We start from the raw sequence: 23,274 nt of genomic DNA, 5'->3' as shown, positions 1-23,274 counted from the left end.
TATGGTAATCACCATATAGTACCAGTGCTTTAGTGTCCCTTATAGGCATTTGGTTCCTTACATGGGGGCTGGGACCCCACAAGCTGTCACAAGATAAATCTGAGGGGTCATGCAATGATGAGCAAGATAGAAGAGCAGAAACAGTTATTATGCTACACAACATTTTATTCAGTTTCCTTAATATTGTGTTTTTTCTTGTTAACGACTGAATAAAAATATATCCTATAGGTCTCTAAGCATTTTTCAAATAAAACTCTTTCTTTGACTTGGTCATAATCTATAAACCAATGTGACTGGTTTATAGTGGACTCTGCTTTATTATAATGGGCCACATAAAGATTGAGAACCACTGCCTTAGGCTAATACTTTTAGCCATCAATAACTTATTTTTATGATATATTTATCATAAAGAAAATGTAAGATTTATGTATGTACACACCTACTTGATAGTATTGTTTGTAGCCTCCTGTCTGCCACCTTCTACAACCATTATAAAACCCAGCCTCAAGACAGCTTGTATATCTTATACTGATAATGGCAGGCCTTACGTGTTTGCCACAGTGACATTTGAAAACTGGCAATAAAAACGACATTTATCTTTTTTCTTTAATTTAGCTGTAACTATAGAATGTTAGATAATGTCAATGACAAGAATAGTATAGACAGGGGGCGACCTCTAGCTCAACCAGTTAGAGCGTGCGCCCCACTAAGGCTGAGTCCTTTGCAGCGTCCCAGGTTCGAATCCAACCCCCTTTGCTGCGTGTCATCCCCCCATCTCTCTCCCACCTTTCCTGTCTACCCACTGTCACTACCAAAAAATAAAGGGAAAAGCCCCAAGAATAAGAGTATAAGAATATTATAGGCAAATTAAAAATGAAAACATTTTTAACAACAATAACTATAATTTTAAATTGTGAGAATCCTAATATTCTTTCAGCCATGGATTTTCTACACATAGGTCTGTGTGCTGTCAATCAACAGCGTAACCCAAATACAAAGCAACCTATGTAGCCACATCAAATGTCAGGTGCACAGAGTCCATATGCAAAGAAGGGTTTTCACACATTGTAGATCCAAACCCCAGTTGGGATATCACTGTGTACCCTTGAGCGAGCTACTTTACCAGTGTAAATATTTAGCCAGCTGTATAAATGGGTGTTGTGTAAAACTGGCACTGCAGAGAAAGAGTCAATGCCAAACAGAAAGAAAAAAAAAGACTGCAGAGCATGTTGACTAGTGAAAAATACACAGCTGATTGATTTACCTGTCAAAGTAAAAACATGTATATCAAGGAAGGGTAAAGAAATTGCACTCCGGTTACACGTTTTTCTCATCCTAACAAAGAAAAATCCAAAGAAACACACGTCTGCAACCAGCTTAGCTGACTTGTTGGCTCCCTCTCATGGTGTGTATTATAGCCCTGTCAACATGTTTGAGAATAACAATACTCGGCCCCTTCTGGCGTCACCTTCATTACCCAATTACACTAATACACTCATCCTGCTTGTAATGAGTGTGTGGTCTGAATGATAGCCAGTCTTGTTGTGTCTTCTCTTACGTCACACTGACACACACACACACACACACACACACACACACACACACAGACACGTCTGTTTACTTATGGGTATATTTTCCTCCCTGTGAATTACAAGTGGAGAATGTGTCTCAGTGTTCACCAGTAAAGGAGTAGAGAATGTCTGGGGCTGAAACATGACACTTTAATGATCTGGAGAGCATCCAAAGACTGTACGCCCCCACACACCTTTTCTTTTTTTTCAATCTCTTGCGAAACTTTTGCTGCAATCAGCTCTGCAGAATAGACTTGTTTGTGCTTCAGAACAGTAGGGAATTGGCTGAAAAACACTATGAAGCTGACAACCACAGGGTGTCTTCATGGGGAGGTGGCGCCCACAGTGGCTGGACACCCACATGAGACATTCTTCGGAGAGGGAGAGAGCTGTAAACAAACATGCTTTGGCGCAGGGGTTCCCAAACATTTCTGTATCAGCGATTTAAGAGATTAACAACAGAGAGACGCAATATGACATGTTTTCAATAAGGATGATATAGCACAGGAATGCAAAAGCTTCCCCAAAACATTCATTTCTCAATTGATTTTGACTTTAAAGAATGACAATTATTTTCCCGTTTGCAGTGGAACTTAAGGTCCTTCAAGGTCCCTGGACCCCTCTGTGGGGTACTCCATGCGTTTACTCTCCAGGTAAACTGGCCTAAATATGGATTTTTCCCTGAAAGAACTGACACAGATCTGCTTTTTTTTCTAGACAGTGTGAACAAATCCAAATGAAACTAAATATTACATTATAAATTCTGATTCTGTTTCAGGGTCCAGACCAGTACAATGTGGCTTTAAACTAACCGTTAAGAATGTTGACAAGTACTTTTTAACTGCGTGTCCAACCACGTTTTGTTGTTATTCATTTGTCATCTCCATTGTGCCTACGGAGGGCCACAAGAAGCAGTTAAAAGCTTTGAAAAACAAGTAGGTTGGACTCCATATTGAGAATTATTTTTGTCAAGCCGTTTTCCAAGATCAAGAAAGAACCTTCTTTACCGTACAGAAGTTAAAGACTATAGATAAAAGGCTGGTTATGAGCCACTGGACTGATGACAAGGGTCAAAGTTTTTCACTAGTATACACATTAACATCTTGGTCGTTAAGTCTTTCACCATTTTCTTTTTAATTTGAAGGGAGAACTTGTTCTAGGGCTGGACGATGTGGAGAGAATCAAATATCACGATTTATTTTTGACCAAATACCTCGATATCGATACCGTAACGATATTGTAGCGTTGACTATTGGTGCTTTCACAAAATATTTACACAATGAGATTTTTGATAAATAATCATCAGTAATGTGGATATAATGACTAAGTGGGTAAAGGCAAATAATAGAACAGTTACAACAGTCTGGTAAGTTCAGAAAATGACATCACTTTACTGTAATGCAGCCTTTAAAACCAGGAAAAGACAACACTTATGCCATATTACGATATCTAAAATCTAAGACGATATCTAGTCTCATATCACGATATAATAGATATATTTCCCAGCTCTAACATGTTCCGAATGGTGAAGAATATTGGTATGGGTTATGAACAGTAATCTAAAAACATGAAAGCAGTAAATAGAATTGAGGGCCAAAAGCAATCCACTCTCTCATAGTAAATGGCAAACCTGTCAAAACACTTAAAGTTTATATAAAGCCAAAGTCAAGTGCCAATAAGTTTATTTTAATTCAGTCAATATTGTTAAAAAGCCATGACATATCTTGGACATTTTCTTTGTACATCACACTTGCGTCGTAATGAAATGATCTCTGAATAACTGTTCTGCAAAACATCCGCAGAGAGAAAAAAAAAACAAGTAAGGCAAAGTGGAGATGGTTTATCTAGAGTTAAAAATCCAAGCAGGCAAGAAATTAGCCCATTTTTCTCAAAATTCAGATATGTATAAAATGTACACATTGAATTCTGAGCGATCAAACAAATATTTACAATTCCTTTTAATCAAATGTATGTCATAACAAATGTTTGAAAACACATGGCAAACGGGAGAAAACAAAACAGGTTTTGCTTATTCCGCACTAAAGCACTTTTGGAGCTACTGTATCATAACATACATTCACTACCATAGAGATCAACATACCGAAGAGAAAAAGGTATTCGTTTCATTGCTACTCTCCTCATTCGTTTTGTCATAAATATCTTCAAGTCGTCTTTCCTGGTGCACGACTGCACATTTGTGTCCTTCATTTTGTATGCTATGTAGAAGGAAACAATAGTGTGGTTTCTTTATTTATTTCTTACATAGCCGGAGTCATCCTATCCACAGTGAGACCAGTATAATGTGCCCCTTTTGGTCCGCCATGAGCAATCCAAACTACAGCTACGGTCAGCAGGACCGAAGTCTTTCCTTCATGCTTCACAAGAGAAGAAAGAGTTAGCAAGCTTTTTTTGTGGCGATTAACAAAAGGCCAGTCTAGACATCTACTCCTCGAATGCCTGTAAGCTACATGTGGTTAAATATTTCTTAGACCTCAGGTTAGATTTGTCCTGAGTTGTTACTTCTGCAGCCAGTACAGGAAATTTCCTACAATTCTACTGAGCTACCAGACTTTTGCCTATTTGAGGCAATGATGAAATCAGAGCATGGATACCAGGTAGCTTTACCTGCAGTTACAATTATTTTTGATTTATTTTAAGCAGCTCAACAATAATATAAAGCATCTCTCACTTGATATGTCAATCACTCAGGTTTGGATTAGCTTCTACACTGTTTACAATGCCTCTTAATAAGCCAAAAGACAGGGAAGAAAACTGTGTCTCAGTTTAAAGCAATCCTAGAAAGAGCTATTTCAATATTATACAGACAACAGAATCAAACAGCTTGTGACCGTTCCCCTGCACGCAGAGGGAAGGTCTGCTTGAAGGCCACTTATCAGGGAGCGTGTTTGACGACGCTCCCGACATTGATAAGCACTGATACACGTGTCAGGCTGCTTCTCCGGCGCCTCACAGCACTCATCAGCAAATGAAAAGCAAAAGCAATTAACGATGAAAGGTGGAACAATGGTGACCTTTTGCTGAATCAACAAAAAAGGTCTTGGAAAAAAATTAACAAAAAAGGGTTCATGCATTGGGAGTCGCTGTAGGTGAGGAGAGAAGGAAAAGAAGTCCAGAGTTTTTTTTCTTTCTCGTGAATGAGCACATCAGTCCCAGAACTGGGGAGGGGAGGCGCGCGCGCGCGTGTGTGTGTGTGGGGGGGTTAGGGGCTGAGGGAGGAGGTCAGGACAGAGGAGCTTATTTGACCAGCCTCTTGGCTACGTCTCCGTAGGCTATTTCAATCTCTTTGTCACTGGGGCAGGTGTTGGTGAACTCTTCGCGCGTGTAGGCCATGTTCAGGTACTTCCAGATGGCGGTCATCTCTTTGGGGATGTCAAAGCCTCTGTACTTCTTGGCCACCACCTGGAGGAAGGTATTAGAAGTTATAAATCTCACCAATTGAGCGATGAACTCTTTCATAAACTCGGAGCGCCAGCAAAATAGCCCGTTCCAGTCTTTGCCAAACACTGTGATGCAGTTTATACTGTCATTTCTTTGCATCAGTTCAGAGCTAACCTAATCCGACAAAAATTATTGGTCAGGAAATTAAACTTGTTTAATAGTTGGATTAAATTACAAAACGACTGTTGCTGCAACAGTTTTTTAAAAGTAATTTGTTCGTAATTAACACTGAATTACTTTAAAATTGTTGCTCAATGGGAAATGAATTTTTTTGGAGAGTTGTTTAAGTCAATACTGAAAAAGAAAAGGCCAACCAGTCACTAGCTCCAGCTTCTTAAATATGAATATTTTGCTGCTTTTCTTTGTTGTCATGATTGTAAACTAAATATCTTTCAGTTTTTTGGATGTTAGACAAAACAAGATCATTGACTTGCAACACATTTTTTTATTACCATTTATTTATATAAACCAAATGATTAATTAATTGAGAAAATGGTTCTTTTCAAGCTAAATAAACGATGGAAATCATCAATAGTTGCAGCCTTACAGAGTTGTATCAACATCCTTGCAACAACAGGACATTGTTCATTTTGAGTTTTGAGAAACATTAGCACCCACAATAAGACTGAAATTAAAAACTAGTCTCACCCTTATGCCAAACTTAAAACAGATTCTACATCCCCATTGTCCACTCCTTTCCTAATTAAACTCCTTCTTGAGAGCATGTTGGTGTGTAAGGATTTGATCGATTTATATTCTTTGCAATCATTTTGCACTTTTTTTACAGTTACTTTGTAAGTATAATATATATATATCTTTTTCTGTATTTGTTTATTTTATATTCATGTTTAATGTGTTTTGTTTCATGTATGCACCTTTCACCAAGGCAAATTCCACATACTGTAAGTGTACTTATTGTGGCAAAGAAAACTTTTCTGATTCTGATAGTTTGACTGCTATCTCTCTCCTGCTATTAGTTTTGTTGCACCAGTATGAGTGGGAAAAGTCCCTCCTTTATCATTCTTAGTGGTTCATGAAGTTCGCTGACCTCATGCCTGTGAAGACCCTGCCCACCCATACAGGCGTTTCCCCTGGCTGATTAGCCCAGTGCTTAGGTTGAAGTTGGGTGGAGCCTTGCTGGGAATGACATGAGGTCACCAATCTCACGGTTGATCTTTGTTCCACCCAGACAGGTGCAACAGGAGAGCGAGGGAGATGTACAGTCTGTGTGTTCCCACACAGTCCTAAGAAGAAGCCTAATTAGGTAACTTAAGTGAAAACACCTGTGTGGGTGCTCCGTGGGTGTGCCATATTAACGCCACGATATCACAATTAACACGACAATGATTCAGTGATGTTCAAAATGCACCCTTGCTCACTTTGACTATATGCAGCTTGGGCAGCAGGTTACAGTCAGCCAGGGTCATTTCATCACCGTCCAAGAATTTGCGGTTGGACACTTTGACGTCTTCGATGCTGTTGTGGTCTATCTCGTCAGGCAGTGGTGAGTGAAGATACTCGTCCAGCTTCTGCAGTGTCTTCAGGAGGCCGCGCTCCAGAGCTGCAAGGAAACGCGAGAGATATAAAAAAAATAAAAAAAGTTTAATTATACATTCAGTGAGCAAATAATCTACTTTAATACGTTTTTATGTAATTGAATGGCTTTTACTGAGGCCTCCTACTGCAGCTGCTACGCCCATGTGCTGATCAGCCACATGAGGGCAGCATTTCATCAAAAGACAAGCCCTTGCGTGCATGTACACTGTGTACATTTTGAAATGTAGGAAACAAAACACATCATGGACACCTGTGTGATACAATGGTATGCTTAAGTAACAAATACCATCTTATTAAAAGCTTACTACCCACCACAGATTTCGATGGATTGCATTTGATTGCACAGCTGTAATATTTTTTTTTTTCTTCACCCCATTTCTATTCATCTATCGATCGTCATTCATTAACAATTCATTCCATTGTTGGAAAATATGACTGAACGACCGTTCGTTCCAGTAGTTTAACAGTAGACTTGACCGGTTATCTTCGGAAAGCACTTATCATTGAACCATGAGATTCCGTCTCAAACTCTGTTGACACAGCCTTGGCTTCCACATCCAGCTCACCATGGTTAAATATTTTCCTAGGGTAGAGAACAGCCAACTAAAATACAATACTAATTCTTGGTATTTTGTGAATACCCTGAACATCCTTCAAGGGAAACAATTCCAGAAATGGTTTCACCCAGGACGCAAAAAATATCTATGGAGACATTATATTCCAATAACCGTATATGTGAAGTTTGTGATATGACCCCTCTCGTACAGTGGGGTCCGGGGTGCATGAGTCAGGAACAAGAAGGATGAGATTGTGAGCACTAGTTCATTCTCAGGATAGGTGCTCTGTGGTTTTCCAGAGAGCTCCACCAGGTGAGACAGGGAGCATGAGGACAAGAGGAACAAAAGCTCTGTGTTCCTAGTGAGGCTGTAAACCACCAATCAGGGCAGGGCCATCAATGTCGCCTAGCAACCAGAGAGCTCTCCCTACACATAGGATAAGGTGGTTTCTGGATCACTTAACCAGCGCGCGTGCGTCAAAGACAGATACAGGTAACTTACCCTCATTTGCATCTGGTTTTGAGTTCTTAATGAATGCTGAAAACTTGGCAAAGATGTCCATTCCAGCTGTGTTTGACTCGGGGTGTCTTGCACCAAGCTTGATGTACCTGCACACAAGCACACATACAAGTAACAAACCCTGTTAAAACCAGCAATGAATTGAGCCCAATAACAAGTATTATCTGTATAGCCAAACCTTGATATTACAGCATAGCATATTTCTCTGTCCCACAGGCATCCACTGTTGTCCGAGAATTACCATGAACATGGGCACTGTAGTTTATTTTGAGTCCCCAAATGTGTATTATTCGCCAAATAATGTTTGCTAAAAACTATGTTGCCTAGCTGTTTAAGCTAGTAGGAACAAATGGGCTTAGGTTTGAGAGCCATAGAGAGATTTACTGACACATTGTTGGTTTTGGTCTTTTCATGGGATTTGGGGACAATAAGAAAAGTATAGAATATTGCAAGCCTTATCCTTTAAGTAAAACATTGGTACCTACCGTTTATTACATGCTAACAGAGCATTTAAAAAGCAGTGCGCTCATGACAGTAGTGCAGCGTTCAGAGTTTCAGTGTGTCAAAGCCTTGCCACAGAGGTGAGAAGCCACTCACTTGGGTGGGGAGAGGACATCCTCAAGGAACTCCTCGATCTTGTTGACGTCAGTTTTGACCTCGCCGTTGAAGGTGATAAAGGGTGGGTGTGTGCCGGGGGCCAGGTTCTGGAGGTCTGCAGGCTTCCTGGAAGAGAAGTGAAGCAACTTTAGTGGATAGAACTAAATGGAACAAAGCCACGCAACCAACTTAAACATTTTTATAATGCATGTGGATCTAGCAAGTAAAAGTAACTTTCCCTCCCACATAGAATTAAGATATAAAAGAACTGTGAATGAGACAAGATTCATAATGGTCTGCTTAAAAACACATATTTCAAGCAAGTTTAAGCAATTGAAAGTGCTGTGGCTCTTTGTCAGCCTGCTGCACCTAAACCACTTTTTTTTTTTTAGAGCCATCCAGCCCTCATCCTTCTCCAACTATAGCTGCTCAGTCTTTAACTGTAAGTGTGCGTTTGTCTGTCTCCATGAGTGTGTTTGGCTGTCCCTTTCTCCCTGCAGCCTTCAAACCAGCACATTTTGTGCCAGATGTCTCTGGCAGGCAGATGACACTGACACATGAAAAAAAATGAGCATGTGTTGAATGAGTAGTGTGAACACAACTGGCCTAAATCCCTTCAGTATATAGACAAGATAACACACATCAGTGTCTGTTAGAGCCCAACAGATTGGTGTTAGCCAGCAGACTGTGCGAATCCTCTTTGTTCTAATGTAACTAGCAACATGTATCCATAGAGACGCTTAAGTGGTCCAGGTTTTTGACAATGTTCCCAATGGTGGCTGAGTTTAAAGGACAAGCCATCTGAGGACAAAAAAAAAAAAAAAAACAGGAAACTACTTCAACTCTTTGGCATGCAAAAGGGAAGTGACACCCTCACCCAGTGATATCACTGAGGCGCACATAAACTGCTTTAAGAATCACAGGCCTTTATAACGGAAACAAATATTAAAGAAATAGTTTGGATATTTTGAGGTGGGGTTGTATGAGGTACTCCATAGTCAGTGTATTAACTACAGTAGATAGCAGTCGGCATGCCACATGTATGGAGAAGCGGGCAGCAGTATGGGGACACACAGCAAAACGTATTTTGTACCCAAAAAAAAAAAAGTAGGCCCACTGACTCTGAATTAGTACCTCATACAACCACACTCTGAACTATCCCTTTAACATGATAGCCTTGACCCAAACATAATACAATAAAGAGCCATAAACATGGCAAACACGGCTTCTTTTGCAATACACAGAGGCTTTATGTTTACTCAAGGTTACAGAGACTATATAGCATGGAGTCTGGATCACCTGTTCCCCTGGAAAGAAATAAAAAGTAAAGCACCTCACCAAGTAGTCACTCTAGCGGAACAAAGGGTAAACGGACATTGCTAAGTGGACGGACATCCTACATTGCCTTTTACAGGATATCAGCATGCTATATTTTATGCAACGCGCCTTCTGCTAGGGAAAATATATGCAAATATACCCAAACCTATGCAGTCATCTTGAATGTGCGGACACCAAATGTCTAGTCAAATGGACACTTCTTTCCTTCTTTTAGCTGTACAAAAGAGGCCCAGTATTTATTAAGTACATCTCTGTTGTGTTTTGTCAGCAAGCAGTGGTCTCCATGTCCCAGAGGAGGAGACGCCTGGTGAGGAACCAGCTGCCACACCGATCTCTCAAATCTCTGAGTCAAACACACATGGCGAAGAGCATATAAACCAGACTTTCATCTGACCATGTCTGAAAATAATCTGGCACTTGCCTCGTCCTGCCTTAGCAAGTGGAAAACACACACACACACCCCACCGTTTTCTGATGCCTGTGGTGAAAAATAACATATTGGCCCACCAAAATCTAGACAGGAAGTGAGTGGAACCTTAAATAGCCTCTCCAGAGTCTGTATGTTTATTTTTCCTCCGATTTTCTCCGGCCTGAGAAAGGGTCATGGGAAAACCAAATAAGCAGTGGGGAAGCAGCGAGTGTGTCAGAGGTGGGGCTGGATCAAAGCATTACAGAGCCGCCAAGGCCTTTGTGAAAACGCCCAGAAAAGCTGTAGGAGGCTATCAAAGGAAGGAAAAAAAAAAAAGAAAAAAAAAGAGGATTTGTTTCAATCCTGGTTAAACAACCGAAGAAAGAAGAACAAGCTGCAGTAGAGGACGATAAGGAAACAGCGGACAGCGGAGGATGGGGAATGGGAGTAGGACTCACCTCTTCAGGTCCACTGTGGTGACGTTGAAGACGACTCCTTTAAGCCACAGGATCATGAAGAGCCTCTGGGAGAAAGGGCAGTTCCCGATGCTCTCCCCATCACTTCCCGCCTTAAATAAACACACAGATAGCAAGTTAGAATAGGAGTAGATTACCTATCAGCAATACGTTTCAGGTACTGTATCATTCCTGAAGAAAGAGTACACTAACGATGGCACCAGTTTCTATCTTTCAAACACAGGAAGGAAACGTCCAAGATTGAATTATTGCAAGCATAAAACACAAGATAGCAGATAAAGATCTTAAAAACATGTGTAATGGGTTTCTACTGCGAGTCAACAACCTGACAATCTGGATAGAGATCACGTCTCTGTTTACGGCCCAGGGCGTTTTACTGCACTCACGCAGAGAGGGCCCATTTCAGACAATGACTCTTTATGCACATTACAGGCTGCCCTCGAAATGAAGTAGCAGGGAAAGAGTGGAGAGAGTCGACCCCCTTGTCTTAAATACTTCAGGACACTTCCCCCTCCATTAATAAGAACTACTGTCCAAGAGAAAGAGGAAACTTTTGGCGTGATTAAGACTCGGACCGCCTCTTGTTTCCTCTTATGCAAGACTGCACAAACACAAGACTGAGCAGTGGCTATGCGAATTGGATTAATGTGGCGCATGTCCTCCAAATTAATGACTGACGCTCATTAGCACCAGAGCGAAACAGGACTGAGTTTTGAAAAGAGATTTAAAAACACAACATGCATGTTTTTTTTTTTGGTAAGCTAAAGCACTGACAGAACAGTCTGATCACTCCATGGAGAATGAGAAAAAGTACCTCCACACCCACACATCTCCTTGTCACACGCTTCTCCAACTCTCTAAATTATCGCTCGCTTTTCTCAACCCACAGCCACGTATGGCGTGAGAAGGGTGTAGCAGAGGACAAATATGGTTTGGATTCTACATCAGGAGGCAGAATAAGCACTTCATTTGATTAACTGAGGTTTACGTAGTATCTTAATGAAATCTGCAAAGCCGATTGCCGCACAGTGAATGTCTGTTCCAAGAAAATTTCATTTTCATTTTTACTTAAATCACGTAATGGCAAAATTACTATTACTACTTATTAAGAAGAAATCACTGTGAAACTGAAATCCAATATTGTTCTCATTTGCTCCTTTTCATTCGTGGTGCACTGACAAAAAATGTTACTTCTTAAATGCGCCACCAGGCATATACTGTATATTACAAACTTTACCATAGACTTGGTTCAGAGCTACGTGGCTCTGTTGAGGTATGCCATTATCCAGGCAAGGCAGGCCAAAAAAAGAATCCACCTTATTCATGTATTCACAAAGCATGGAGGTCATTTGATGTGCTCTGGAATGCACCTCTTCATTCAGTGTATTACTGTAGCAGAGCCTCTGTAAGCTGCTGAATATTGTTGGGTTTTTGTCTGCCTCGTCAGTCACTCCTCATTCCCTTCTGCATCTGTCCTGAGGTGATATTCAAAGTGTGACTATGTGTGTGTAATGCAAAAGATGGACACAAATCAACTGTTTTCACAAAGACTTGCAAAGAGTGCTGAATAAAAAAAAATCCGATTCAAATCAGTTTTACCTCAACCACTATCTTAAGAAGATTATCGGTTTATTATCCGAGATGCAGGTTCTGCGCTGTCTTCAATAGTGGACTTTGTTCTGAAGGGTTCAGTCAGTCCAGCAGCTCCTTGCTGGTGTGGACAGGCTGGCTGCTGTTGTCCTCCGTGTGACGCCCAGTGGGATGGCTCTGCTTGATCTGCCTGCTGGCTCCCATTGTACTGCGGCTGTCCTCTCCCTCTCCCCCCCTCTGAATTCAATATCTGAAAAGCTTGGCTTAGATCACTGCCTTTGTTCAGCAAATGAAAGTCCTCCTTTCACTTTACATGATTCAATTCTAAAATAAAGCTTCGGCCATGAAGTGATGGGGATAAGATGGCCATCACTAGACTACACTAGCATTTGCTGATCCTGAGCGAATCACAAAGACATCAGTGGGATGATTACTCCATTTGCCTCACAGCGCTACACCTACAGAGAACAATTCAGTTCTGGATCAAGGGTGGCAATGCAGCACAGCAACTGTTCCCATGGCAATGGCCAGACACATATGACATGGACAGCAGAGCACACAGTGTGGACCAATTTACAGGTAAACCGTCTGAAGTGAGCCCCCTTTCTGTAGGGACAAAAATTCAAACCACACGACGCAATGTGATTTGTAAATCAAAATGTGTTGCTGGACTTATAATGCTGTACTTCAACACAATGAGCTGCTTTTAAGCGGAGAAATACATTTTACACTTTTTTCTCTCTCGGTCTGTCCAAGGAGCCATGGCTGTGCTCCTACCCTCTGGTGTCTGCTGCAGAGCAGACTGCAGCTCTCTGCCAAAAGATACTGACAGCAGGGATCTGCTGCAGACAGCGAGCGAGCGAGCGAGAGATTACAGTAAATAGGGAGAGAGGGGCAAACAGATAGAGATATATATATTACAGTAAACAGGGAGGAAATTAAGGATCATAGACAAAGGAGAATGACGAAGGAGAACAAGCGGTAATGGAAGCTTTAAGTGGGAGGAAGAGAAAAGATGGCTAGCTTCAGAGGCTGTATGCCGTTTGGCACGCTTCTTGTTTCTTACCCCTTCCGCCTTTATTCTTCTCCCCTTATCCTGGGCCCCTCTGTGGAGTCTGGGGGGGGGGTTGGGCATTTGGGGAGGAGGGAGAAACTATTCCAGAAATGTCCCGTTACTCCCGCCGAAGAGGGTGCTTTGTTTAGTGTAAGTGATGATGCCGGTGGAGCTGCATTTCCACTGCCTGTGACATTTGAACTGCTTAGCTGTTTCACTGTATGGACCCAAGTGAGGTGGTCTTCAGCAATAATTGTGCCGAATAACCTTTCAAAGTAGTGCCTTAGAGAATAAGCTCAGGAGATCGATGAAAATTAAAAACAAGATTTTATGAAGGCTATGGCCCAAAACGAGTATGAAGGTTCAGGACACCCCTCAAAGCATAGTCCTCCATCCTACTAACACTTTCCAGAGTGCCACTATTACAGTGCGACATTCAGAAAAGGGCGTCTGGAGAACCTTTAAAACAGCAACACAATGCACTTTTTGTTTGTAAAGCTTTTAGGTACGTCACCAGTTAGCAAGGGGAGGGGAAAAAAAAAAAACACCCCAATAAAAAGATACAAGCAAGGCAAGAACTTATTTTGAGTGGGCCCTTATAAGGCAAGGCACATCAACTGAAAAAAATTCCCCTTTTTCCAAGAAGTAAAGCAGCGATTTGATTCCAAACACAAGCAGCATTCACAGAAACACTGAGCAGTGCCCAGTGTGTAGCCTGCTATTTTGCCTCCAATGTCAGAAATGACTCACATCTTGCAGACGGTTACACCATCTTTCACAGAGATTTCCTGATATGAAACTGCTATAACAACGTCTAGGGCACAGAAGCAGCGACAGCTGACTACTCCGCTAACAGACTCTCAAGCTTTGTTGAATGGATGTGAGTCAACAGATGCTTGTTTATTTAATGCCAAACACACACAGCTGCCCAGTAGCGAGTGTGAGTCATGCTTAACAGTCGGATGTCATCCAGGACACGACAGCGTGGCCCTGCAGCAGAACAATGAGACCTCAGTCAGCAAGGGGACCAGCGGTGTGTTTAAAGCACTTTTTCACACACACCTTTATCACTTCCCCTATGACTACTATGCTACCTAGCCGTTGATTAATGACCAACTCAACACATCTCGGCAGTAATGAGGATGATGCTAGGCCTTAACTAATTAGCTTGAACATAACATGGCTATGTAAGCACTTGCAGGTATGTGCACTTTTAACAGGCACAAAAGGTTTCCTCTTTACAAGTCCAGTCCTATAACATTTTACAAGAAGGCACATAAAACGCAAGAGCTGTTCAACTCAACCTCTTTTATTCTCCCACTTTCTTAACTATTTACAGGTATTTCTTTAAGACAGAAGATTCCTTTTCCCGACTGGTGATGTGAGACCACAGTTACAGTAGTCAGCATTCAGGGACAAGGAATCCTGTTCAAACTGGGCACGGCCCTCCCAGTCGCTGCTCACAGCCTAATTTTAGTAACATGGCTGCCGTGCCTTCCCCTCCCCAACACACTTCATATTCTAAATTGGGTGGGCTGCTCAGAAAGTTCAAGCCACACTTTGACCGAATAAGGAACGGACGATGTAACAAGCGCTGCAGCTTTCCTCCTCCTGCTCTGACACACAGCAGGAATGTCCATTCGAGAGTGGGCAGCCATGGTAACGTCATGGCAACGCCTCTCCCAGTTTGCAGGCCAAGTATACAGCCAGGGTTGGGGTTAGGACTGTAACTAGACTTAGCAGTTGAACCCAAAGCTGGCTGTTTTATACAGGGTTACTCGGCCCCCGGTGGTCTTAAACGACTTGAACAGAACCAGGCTGACTGAATAAGTTAAGACACATGACCCCTTGTCATATCATGGGGCTGGTCAGAGGTCAAGGCCAGCTACAGAACAGCAGCCCTACACCTGAATTATTTGATAACTTGTTCATGGGCATGTCAGCAGGGTAGCTACAGTAGAACCCAGGGCGTCAGCATGAATTACAGACTTTGTCGAAGCAAAACATTCGAGAGGTTTTGCATGCCACACGATGTTTTTTGACTCCAGCTGCTGATGCAATTTCAGCGTTAACATGCCTATTCAGAATTTCAGGTTTAAGGAAAATTGCAAACAGGCTAAGAATGAGCTATCTGAATAGTTTGAAAATCGAATAGTCGGTTTAAGTAATTTTTTAAGACAAAAAGTAAAAATTCTTGATTCCAGCTTCTTAAATGTGAATATTTTCTAGTTTTTTTTCTCTCCTCTGTGACAGTAAAGTGAATATCTTTGAGTTGTGGACAAAACAAGACATTTGAGGACGTCATCTTGGGCTTTTGGGAAACACTGATCCACATTTTTCACCATTTTCTGACATTTTAGAGACCTAACAACTAATCGATTAATCGAGAGAAAAAAAAGATTCATCGACTATGAAAATAATCATTAGTTGCAGCCCTACTCAACAGTTTAATACTCATTCCTATGGGCAGATTTTGACCATCGTCAAAAATGTATTGAGGTTGTGTGTCTGCATGACTAGGGCCGGACGGGGTGGGGCTCAGTCCTGAGACCACGCTCAGAGAGATGAGTGTACAGAGGAGTCAGATCCTGCTGGAATATGGAAACGCCATCACATCCTTGGTGTGGCTCTGACTCTGGCTGACATCACTCAGTGGAAACCTCAAGACTTCCAGTCAGACACAGGCCTACTGTGCTGGAGCACAGGAGCGCTGTCTGAGAACCACCAGTTTCTGTGCAAAGTTGGAGACTGAAAGAGGCTTACTGCATAACCATGCCACGGCAATGATGTAAGCAAAGTCATAATGTTGTAACGACTGTATTTAGCCACAGTGTAGAAGAGATAAGACCAACAGCCAAGTCAGGTTTCTAGATGAACAGGATTGGCGTTTGTTGACAAGTAGCCAAATACAGCTCTAAAATGATGGTAAAACAAACCGTGTAGGAGATCAGCATGAACCAACAATCACCCTTGCTGCGACTGTTGTTTCAAGTGTCTAACACAAACACCGAGCGGCATACTGAGGTCAGCACCAGCTCCAACTCTCCACCAACTTACGCATTCATAGACCCCAGGCTGATGACTAGGGCAGACTCATGTACGGTATTCACACATGCTCACCCGCATACACAAAACCCACACTTTTATCGTCATCCTCCCGGTTTTCCTGCACATTTGCATAGGAAATAATATGGAAAGTAGCCAAAAAGTAATATTTTCAAAATCAAATTCTCTGTACAGGGCTGAAATCATTCATTTTTGAACCCAAATGAATCCTGTAGCAATTCCTTCAGGACACATGTCTCGCCCAGCAACTGTCAACCACCCTTTGGCACCGTCACAATGCCAGCATGCTGTTGCCACACATGCCAGATAATACGCACGGCAGAAAAAAGCCTGCACAGAGGCCACACAAACACTCATCAGTAATTCTGAGCAGACCGTGCGTCTCTCTCTCTCTCTGACCTGTAATTCAGTACCAGTCTGAGACATGCTGCCTGGCTTTTTTACATCATAAAAATCAAACATGCGAAACAATTGAGGAACAGCTCACGCACAAGCCTTTAAGTTTACAGAGTGTAGAACGTATAGAGCTGGGCGATATGAAGAAAATAAAATATCACATTTTTAACCATATACATCGATATTAATATTGCGGCGATGTTGTAGGGTTGACTATTGGTGCTTTCACTAAATATTTACACAATGATAAATAATCCCCAATAACATGGATATAATGACTAAGTAGGCAAAGGCAAATTGCGTTATATTAAGATATCCAAAACTTCAGACAATATCTAGCCTCATATATCGATATATTGCCCAGCCCCAACAGTATATGTATCATATTACCACATGTAGGCTAATAATATCAAGTGGCATAACAGATCACTATTGAAATATTGCATTTGGGATTTCTGCAGTAGCCTAGTCAAAGTCATTTTTAAATATATACAAAGATTTCAATTTTAGCCCTTCCAGAGCTGCCGTGATTAAGACGTTAACGTTACCAAGTGAAGTGCTCCATTAGTCTTCTTCTTCCAGGTTCCTTGAAAGACAAAAAAAAGCCAAGATGGATATTTGGGACACTCCACTATGCACCTTGATGGAGTGATGATGATCATCCAATCCTCCACGTTCTGGTACTACACTTTGTGCCATATACACTGAAGTACGCTCTGCTATGAAGAACACAGCATGTGAAACACAAGCAGACTGGATCACGTTGAGATGGATCGAGTTACATGTGTAGCGAGCAGTGCAGATTCTCCTCATTTAAGGGGTCACACACCTCTGCTGACAGTGAGGATGATGTAACCGAGAGGCGGAGGTATAGTCTGAGGCTCGTTTTTCCTCTGCATCCTGATCCGGTAGGTTATAATTGGAGCAGTAACCTGTACAGCCCAATTAGTTAACAAGTAAAACACACCAATCCATGAACTAACTCAGTTAGTACTGTTAGTAATACTCTCTGTTGGGATCAAATCTTCAAAGTCTCGGATCCACGTTGTTTCAGGGTGGCCTCACTTCCTGTCCTTGATTGTTCATAGGAAAAATGCTTCATTAGCCACTGGCTTCCTGGTCGGGCAGCACAAACGAGACAAGCTCTTCCTCCTAACAAACGAGGTTTTTCCTCAGGATATATTGGCACAACATGATTTTATACAGCACATTTTTATTCAGACACTGCCAGGAACAATCCAGCCTTTGTACCCAGCCCATATTCTACAGACAAGGACAATAAACTTCTGAATCTGCTGTCCCATAAAAACGCAAAGCTTGATCTTAAAGCGCCTATAAAAATAGGTGTAATAACAACAACAACAACAACACACTGCCAGATCGATTAGGGCAGTGTTTGGAGTCAGTCAACCAGACCGTTGCAATAAAGACAGGCCAGGTGCTGCAAAAGCAAATTAACAGTGCAGAAACAACAGCTCACAGCATTCTGCAACAGTAACAAGCCATTAATCTTTGGCCCCTAACTCATGATGCTGACTGCAGCATTTCTTTATGCTTGGCAAAAATAAACCACTATTGATTTTCCTATTAAAAAAAAAGAAAGAAAGAAAAAGCAGTACTCCATTGCCGACACCCTCCTAGAGCACTAACTGCTGAAAAAGGTCATTGTGTTTCCATAAAAAAAAAAGCACAACACAAGGCATAAGTCTGATTGTCACATGCTCTTCCCAAGGCCTTTAGAATAAACTTAAAAACAGAATATACTGTCAACTTATGGCTCTGACACACCAACCCGACGGCTGACCTTCGGCAGAAAAGGCAGTCTGACTGACTGCCTCCCCAAGTTGGTCAAAAAAGTGCCTCGGAACACACCGAAGCGACGCCGACTTGAGCGTACGTTCTGCGCGTGTGAGACGCAATACATCTCCATAACAGCAGGCGGCGCTAATCTGTATTGTCGCCCCAAAAAATAACAAAAAACCGGCAGCTGATTGGACGAACGCGTCACGTGGGTCTGGCTTAGCGACTTAGTTCAGAATACGATCTCATATTTTACGAAGATAGTTCACCGAAACGTGTTTCTGAAACCATTTTAAGCGAGAAATAGGCCATGCAGTTGCTGAATCGGTCTTCATTTCAGGTCGACAAAGGTCCGTTTAAAAGATTTTCGTCAGATTTTGAGAGGCGTTAGTCAGGCTCATCCCGCTCGTCATTTCCGGGTTAGCACTCCACCAATCAGATTGGCCATTGAGTCCGACTGCCCGCCTTCCGATTCAACATGTCAAATCGGCCCAAATGAAGGGCGACAGCTCCTCCGACTGACGACGGCACAGAACACACCGAACAGACTCGAGTCACTGACCTCACCAGACTGTCCGACGGCCGATTATTGGGTTGGTGGGTCAGCGCCTTAAGAGTTCAGGGTGCGACACAGGAGAAGTAACATATTTTCTAATGTCCAGGAAAGAAAGACTTAAATCTGAGTGGGCTTTGTGATGCATGTTGAGCATGTATTCCTTCTACAGATTGTAGTAGGCCTGCATGATAAATCGTTATAAAATCGCGATCTCAATTGACCTGTTCGCGATTTAATTTTTAGTAATTTTCTTTAAAAAAAATTGTGATTCATATTTTTCCCCAAATCGTGCAGGCCCAGATTGTAGACCCTGATCATTCCCTACATTAGTGCTGCTTTGCTGGGACCTTGCCGTGCCATGTTGCAGGCTTCCATCTCCAGGGTTACCATGGAATTGAAAGACATAGACAAACACAGACAGGCTCTTATGCCATCCAGACTGAAAAAGCACTTCTCCAACATGTTTACTGGCTCTGTTGTTACTGCTGGCACAGCTATAGAAGTCTGGAGGCAGCAGAAGGTTTTGTAACCGGTAGTGTGACCTTGGCACACTGGCACACAAGTAGAGCCTCTCTTTGTTTGTTTGTCTAGATATTCTGTTTACCATCATGGTCATATGCTGGTGGAAAATGACTCATTAACACAGCTTTGTAAAAAACTTAAAAACTGAATGAAAACATAACCAAATGCAATGATTTAATGGAAATGATGCACATTAACAGTGGATCTCCTTCACCATCCTGTAGAAGTAACACAAGAAAACCGCCAACGTGATGTCAGAACAGCTTTCAAGAACACTGTAAAAAATAATTCTATATAACTATTAGGAATCTGCACCCTTTCATTCTTTTCGGCTTTGTGTCAGAGTAATACATTTACAGCAAATAAATACATTAGATTTAGGGTTTCATGTTACCACTTTAGCCATGTGATGTGTGGAAGACATACCAAGTGAAACAAACAAGGGTGGATGTTCCTGGGAAGTCACCCTCTACAGCACACCAGCTACTAGTGATGTGTGCAAAACAATATCTAATCTGCTGCACTGTGACGAGATCAAGGGTCGATCTTCCCTCTTACAAAGTCATATCATGCTCATTTGCAACCGAGAGCAATATAAACTCAAAATGTCAAACTTCACGTCCACACCCTCACAGATGAGCACAATGTAAAGTGTTCCCATGGCAATGTGACAACTGTAGCTATAAACAAGAAGTTGCAAGATCAAAGTATCTCTAAACTGGGACAATCAAAACATAATAGTCACTGCTAGGACACGGTGGCAACTCATGCTCTAGAAGCATAATTAGTCAGCTTTGATATGTGGCAGTGCATTAACAGATCTGACACTGCTGTGTGTAGAGAGCACACACACACACAGTTTGTTATCAGCTGTTCCCAGAGGCCCAGCCTACAGCAACCTGCATGCCTGCCATTGTCTCCCATGCCTGTGTTTAACGCAGCACAGTAAGAACAACGGCCTCAATAATAGATGTGGACATGTCAGACGCTGGCACATAACACAGAGCAATGCAAGGGCGATAGAAACGAAATACTATCTCACGAACAAACACACAGACACGTCGGGAAACACAACGGAAGAAACTTCTGTGCACAACGAGCTACGCAGTCCAAGGAGGGAGGGACTGAGAGGGAAGAGTTGGCCACATGTGTAAACCTTCCAAGCCTGGGGATCATGTAACCTCTCCTGTAGGCTGTGAGAGGTAGTTAAGAGAAATGGTGCTGGCCAGTTTTTTTGTTGTTTTTTTTCCCGATTTGTTCTGCCGCTACATCAGTGCTTCACTACAAAAGGCTTCTCTTCAAGGAGTCAACATGAACAATGCAAGTAGGACAGAGGTTTTTTGTTTTCTGAATTTCTACTGAATCTGTAAAAACTGGATGACTAATTCACAGCTACTGCAACCAAAGAGTACAACAGTCTCCCAGCCCAAGAGAATGGGCGGATGGTTACACATGCATGATTTGATTTAATTTAAATAAAAGTACATGCGTAGATAATATTTATTAGGCTTACCACAAATTAACTCTCATCTGTAGCATTTACTTTTTTTTTTTCTTTTTTTTTTAAACAGGACCGCAAGCATTCACCATCACAATTAAGTGTTCACTCTCCTGGTTAGTGACACCCCACTGCAACATCACCACCTCCCAAAAACCCTCTCCCAGTCAGGACCCCATAACTCCCTCCAACTCCCCCTGTCACAGGCAGCCCCACACTCCACACTTTTCTTTCTCCTGCCATTTTCCCGCCCTGCAAAGCAGCAGGCTGAAGAAAACAAAACAGCCATTCACAACCCTCCACCATCACCACTGAGGTGAAGACATTTTGGTACATGATTACAGGTTTAGGGAAGGCAGTAGAGCTGTAGACCCTATATCATAAAATACAATCTGAAGAAAAATCCATCAACTTCCCTAATCTATTATCACATCTACATGGGATGAATTGTGCTTTCCAGAAAGCAATACTAATAGTTACATATGACATTAAATAACAACCAGTGTCAAGAACACCCCTGATGATGACACATGGCTGCAACAAACAGTAGCAATATCCCACAATTGTCTTTCATACTGTATCAGTTAGCTATAAGCTTTGGAAAAGTTGTGCATTGCAACAGCAACACCAAACCGAGTTTGGGAGATATTTGATGGCAAACTGAGTGTTGACAAGGTGACCTAGACACCAAACTTAACATTCAAATGGCTGGTTTTAGTCTTACCCCAGTATCCATGAATGGCTGGATAGAAAGAAAGAATGGATGCACGTCCAACATAATCCATCACTCTGGGAAGCTATACATTTTATCAATCAATTTATGAGCATGAAATGCAACTGCAGCAAATGAGCACATGTTACAGTGTTGAATCGGCTGTTACGGTCCACTACTACGGAGCTTTTGTTAACGAATTAAGCGCCCAGCGTTCAGCTTGGCAGGCTCTTCTCTTCTTTCCCTAAGATGGGAGGAAAGCTGCACCCGCCCTGCTAGTGACACTACAGGCTCCACATGGCCACAATGGCAGAGGGATATAGACATAAAACCAAAAAGTTTAAATTTAATGCGACACGAAATATTCTAGTGTTTCTACGAAATGTACGTTAGCAAACCCTGTGAGTGAAACACCAACGTACCTAGAGTTAGCGGTCTTAGCTAAACAAAAACAATTTGTACAAAAATTAAATAAATTGAATAACGTTAGCGAACAGCATACTCATTATTCATCACAATGTACTGATGTGGCTGGGTTTATCCAAGTTATTCAAAATGAAAACTTATCCCATGCGACTTTGTGCTGCGGTCTTACCTTCACAAACAGCTCGATAACGGGTTCGTTATCCGCCTTTACTCCGTTCTGCGGTACCGACAGCGACATTGTGGGTGCAACTTTTTGAAGTTTTGCTAACAAAGATGAGTTTTTTTTTCTTCTTTCTTTACCACGCCCGACTTAGCTCGGTCCTCTTCTCCACCTCTTTTTTCCGCACTGAAGCCCAGTAGGCGCTTTTTTTCTCCCCAAGGAGCACCCCGGTGCTAGAAACACAAGTCTATATAAGCAAAGCGAACAATGAGGCAGCGGCGTTGTCAGATACAATTGTTTCAGCGTTGCTAGTTATATATCTTAAACCAAGCTGAGCTACAATAACATCGTTGAACCGTGAGGCTCCTAATGCTCGTTGAGTAGTGATGATGAGGACGGGTGGGAAGAAGCAACGGGAATATTTAAAGCCGTGATGTCATCCGAGGCGCACACAGAGAAAATGTGGGAGTGTCTGAGGAGGGGAGTCTTCTTGTTGGGAGGAGCACGAGGATGCTTGAGAGCCGCTCTGCGGCTGCAGACATAGAGCTTCTGAGCAGAGTTTAGGCTACCACAGATTTAATTCGATTTTTGTCCAAAAATAAAACGATTTTAAATCACTTACCAGCACTACTTTCCTAAATTGTTTTACCCTCCAGTGAATACCAGGCAATCTCGTTTGGTTATTATATCTCAATTCATTTCCATAAATTGTTTTGTTTAAATTGTGCACCCAAGAGAAAACCACTGGTGTTGGTTCCTTCATTATACGAATGACCTACAGTATACCCGTTTTTGGATATTAACACATTTACTATGCAGTTCGCTTTACTTCGAGTTTTTAATTTAATTTGTTGCTCTATTCTTCCATACTTCTATACAGTGCATGTGTTCTTTCACAATGTTACTTGATATTTATCATTACAAATTGCCAGTGATTACCTTTCACAAAATCAGGTTGGTAATTTGGATTTCAATAATTAGTACTGTAATATGCTGCAGCATGTGTAGTGG

The 23,274-nt window shown here is 41.9% G+C and overlaps 1 protein-coding gene across 1 annotated transcript; it reads right to left on the bottom strand.

Annotated features, from left to right (window-relative positions):
- Positions 1-4,403: 4,403 nt before the first annotated feature.
- clic4 (chloride intracellular channel 4) lies at positions 4,404-22,680 on the bottom strand. The gene is made up of 6 exons (XM_078277526.1): positions 22,273-22,680; positions 10,466-10,575; positions 8,261-8,386; positions 7,646-7,752; positions 6,410-6,591; positions 4,404-4,991 (listed from the first exon to the last, which is right to left on the bottom strand). The coding sequence occupies exons 1-6, from the start codon at positions 22,339-22,341 to the stop codon at positions 4,827-4,829; spliced, it is 759 nt and encodes a 252-aa protein (XP_078133652.1). The 5' UTR covers positions 22,342-22,680; the 3' UTR covers positions 4,404-4,826.
- Positions 22,681-23,274: the final 594 nt, after the last annotated feature.

This window comes from Sander vitreus, chromosome 20 (genome assembly GCF_031162955.1).
Source record: "Sander vitreus isolate 19-12246 chromosome 20, sanVit1, whole genome shotgun sequence".
In the NCBI taxonomy this organism is placed as follows: Eukaryota; Metazoa; Chordata; class Actinopteri; order Perciformes; family Percidae; genus Sander; species Sander vitreus.
Note: the sequence above shows the minus strand (reverse complement) of the source record. Positions and strands in the feature narration are given on the sequence as shown.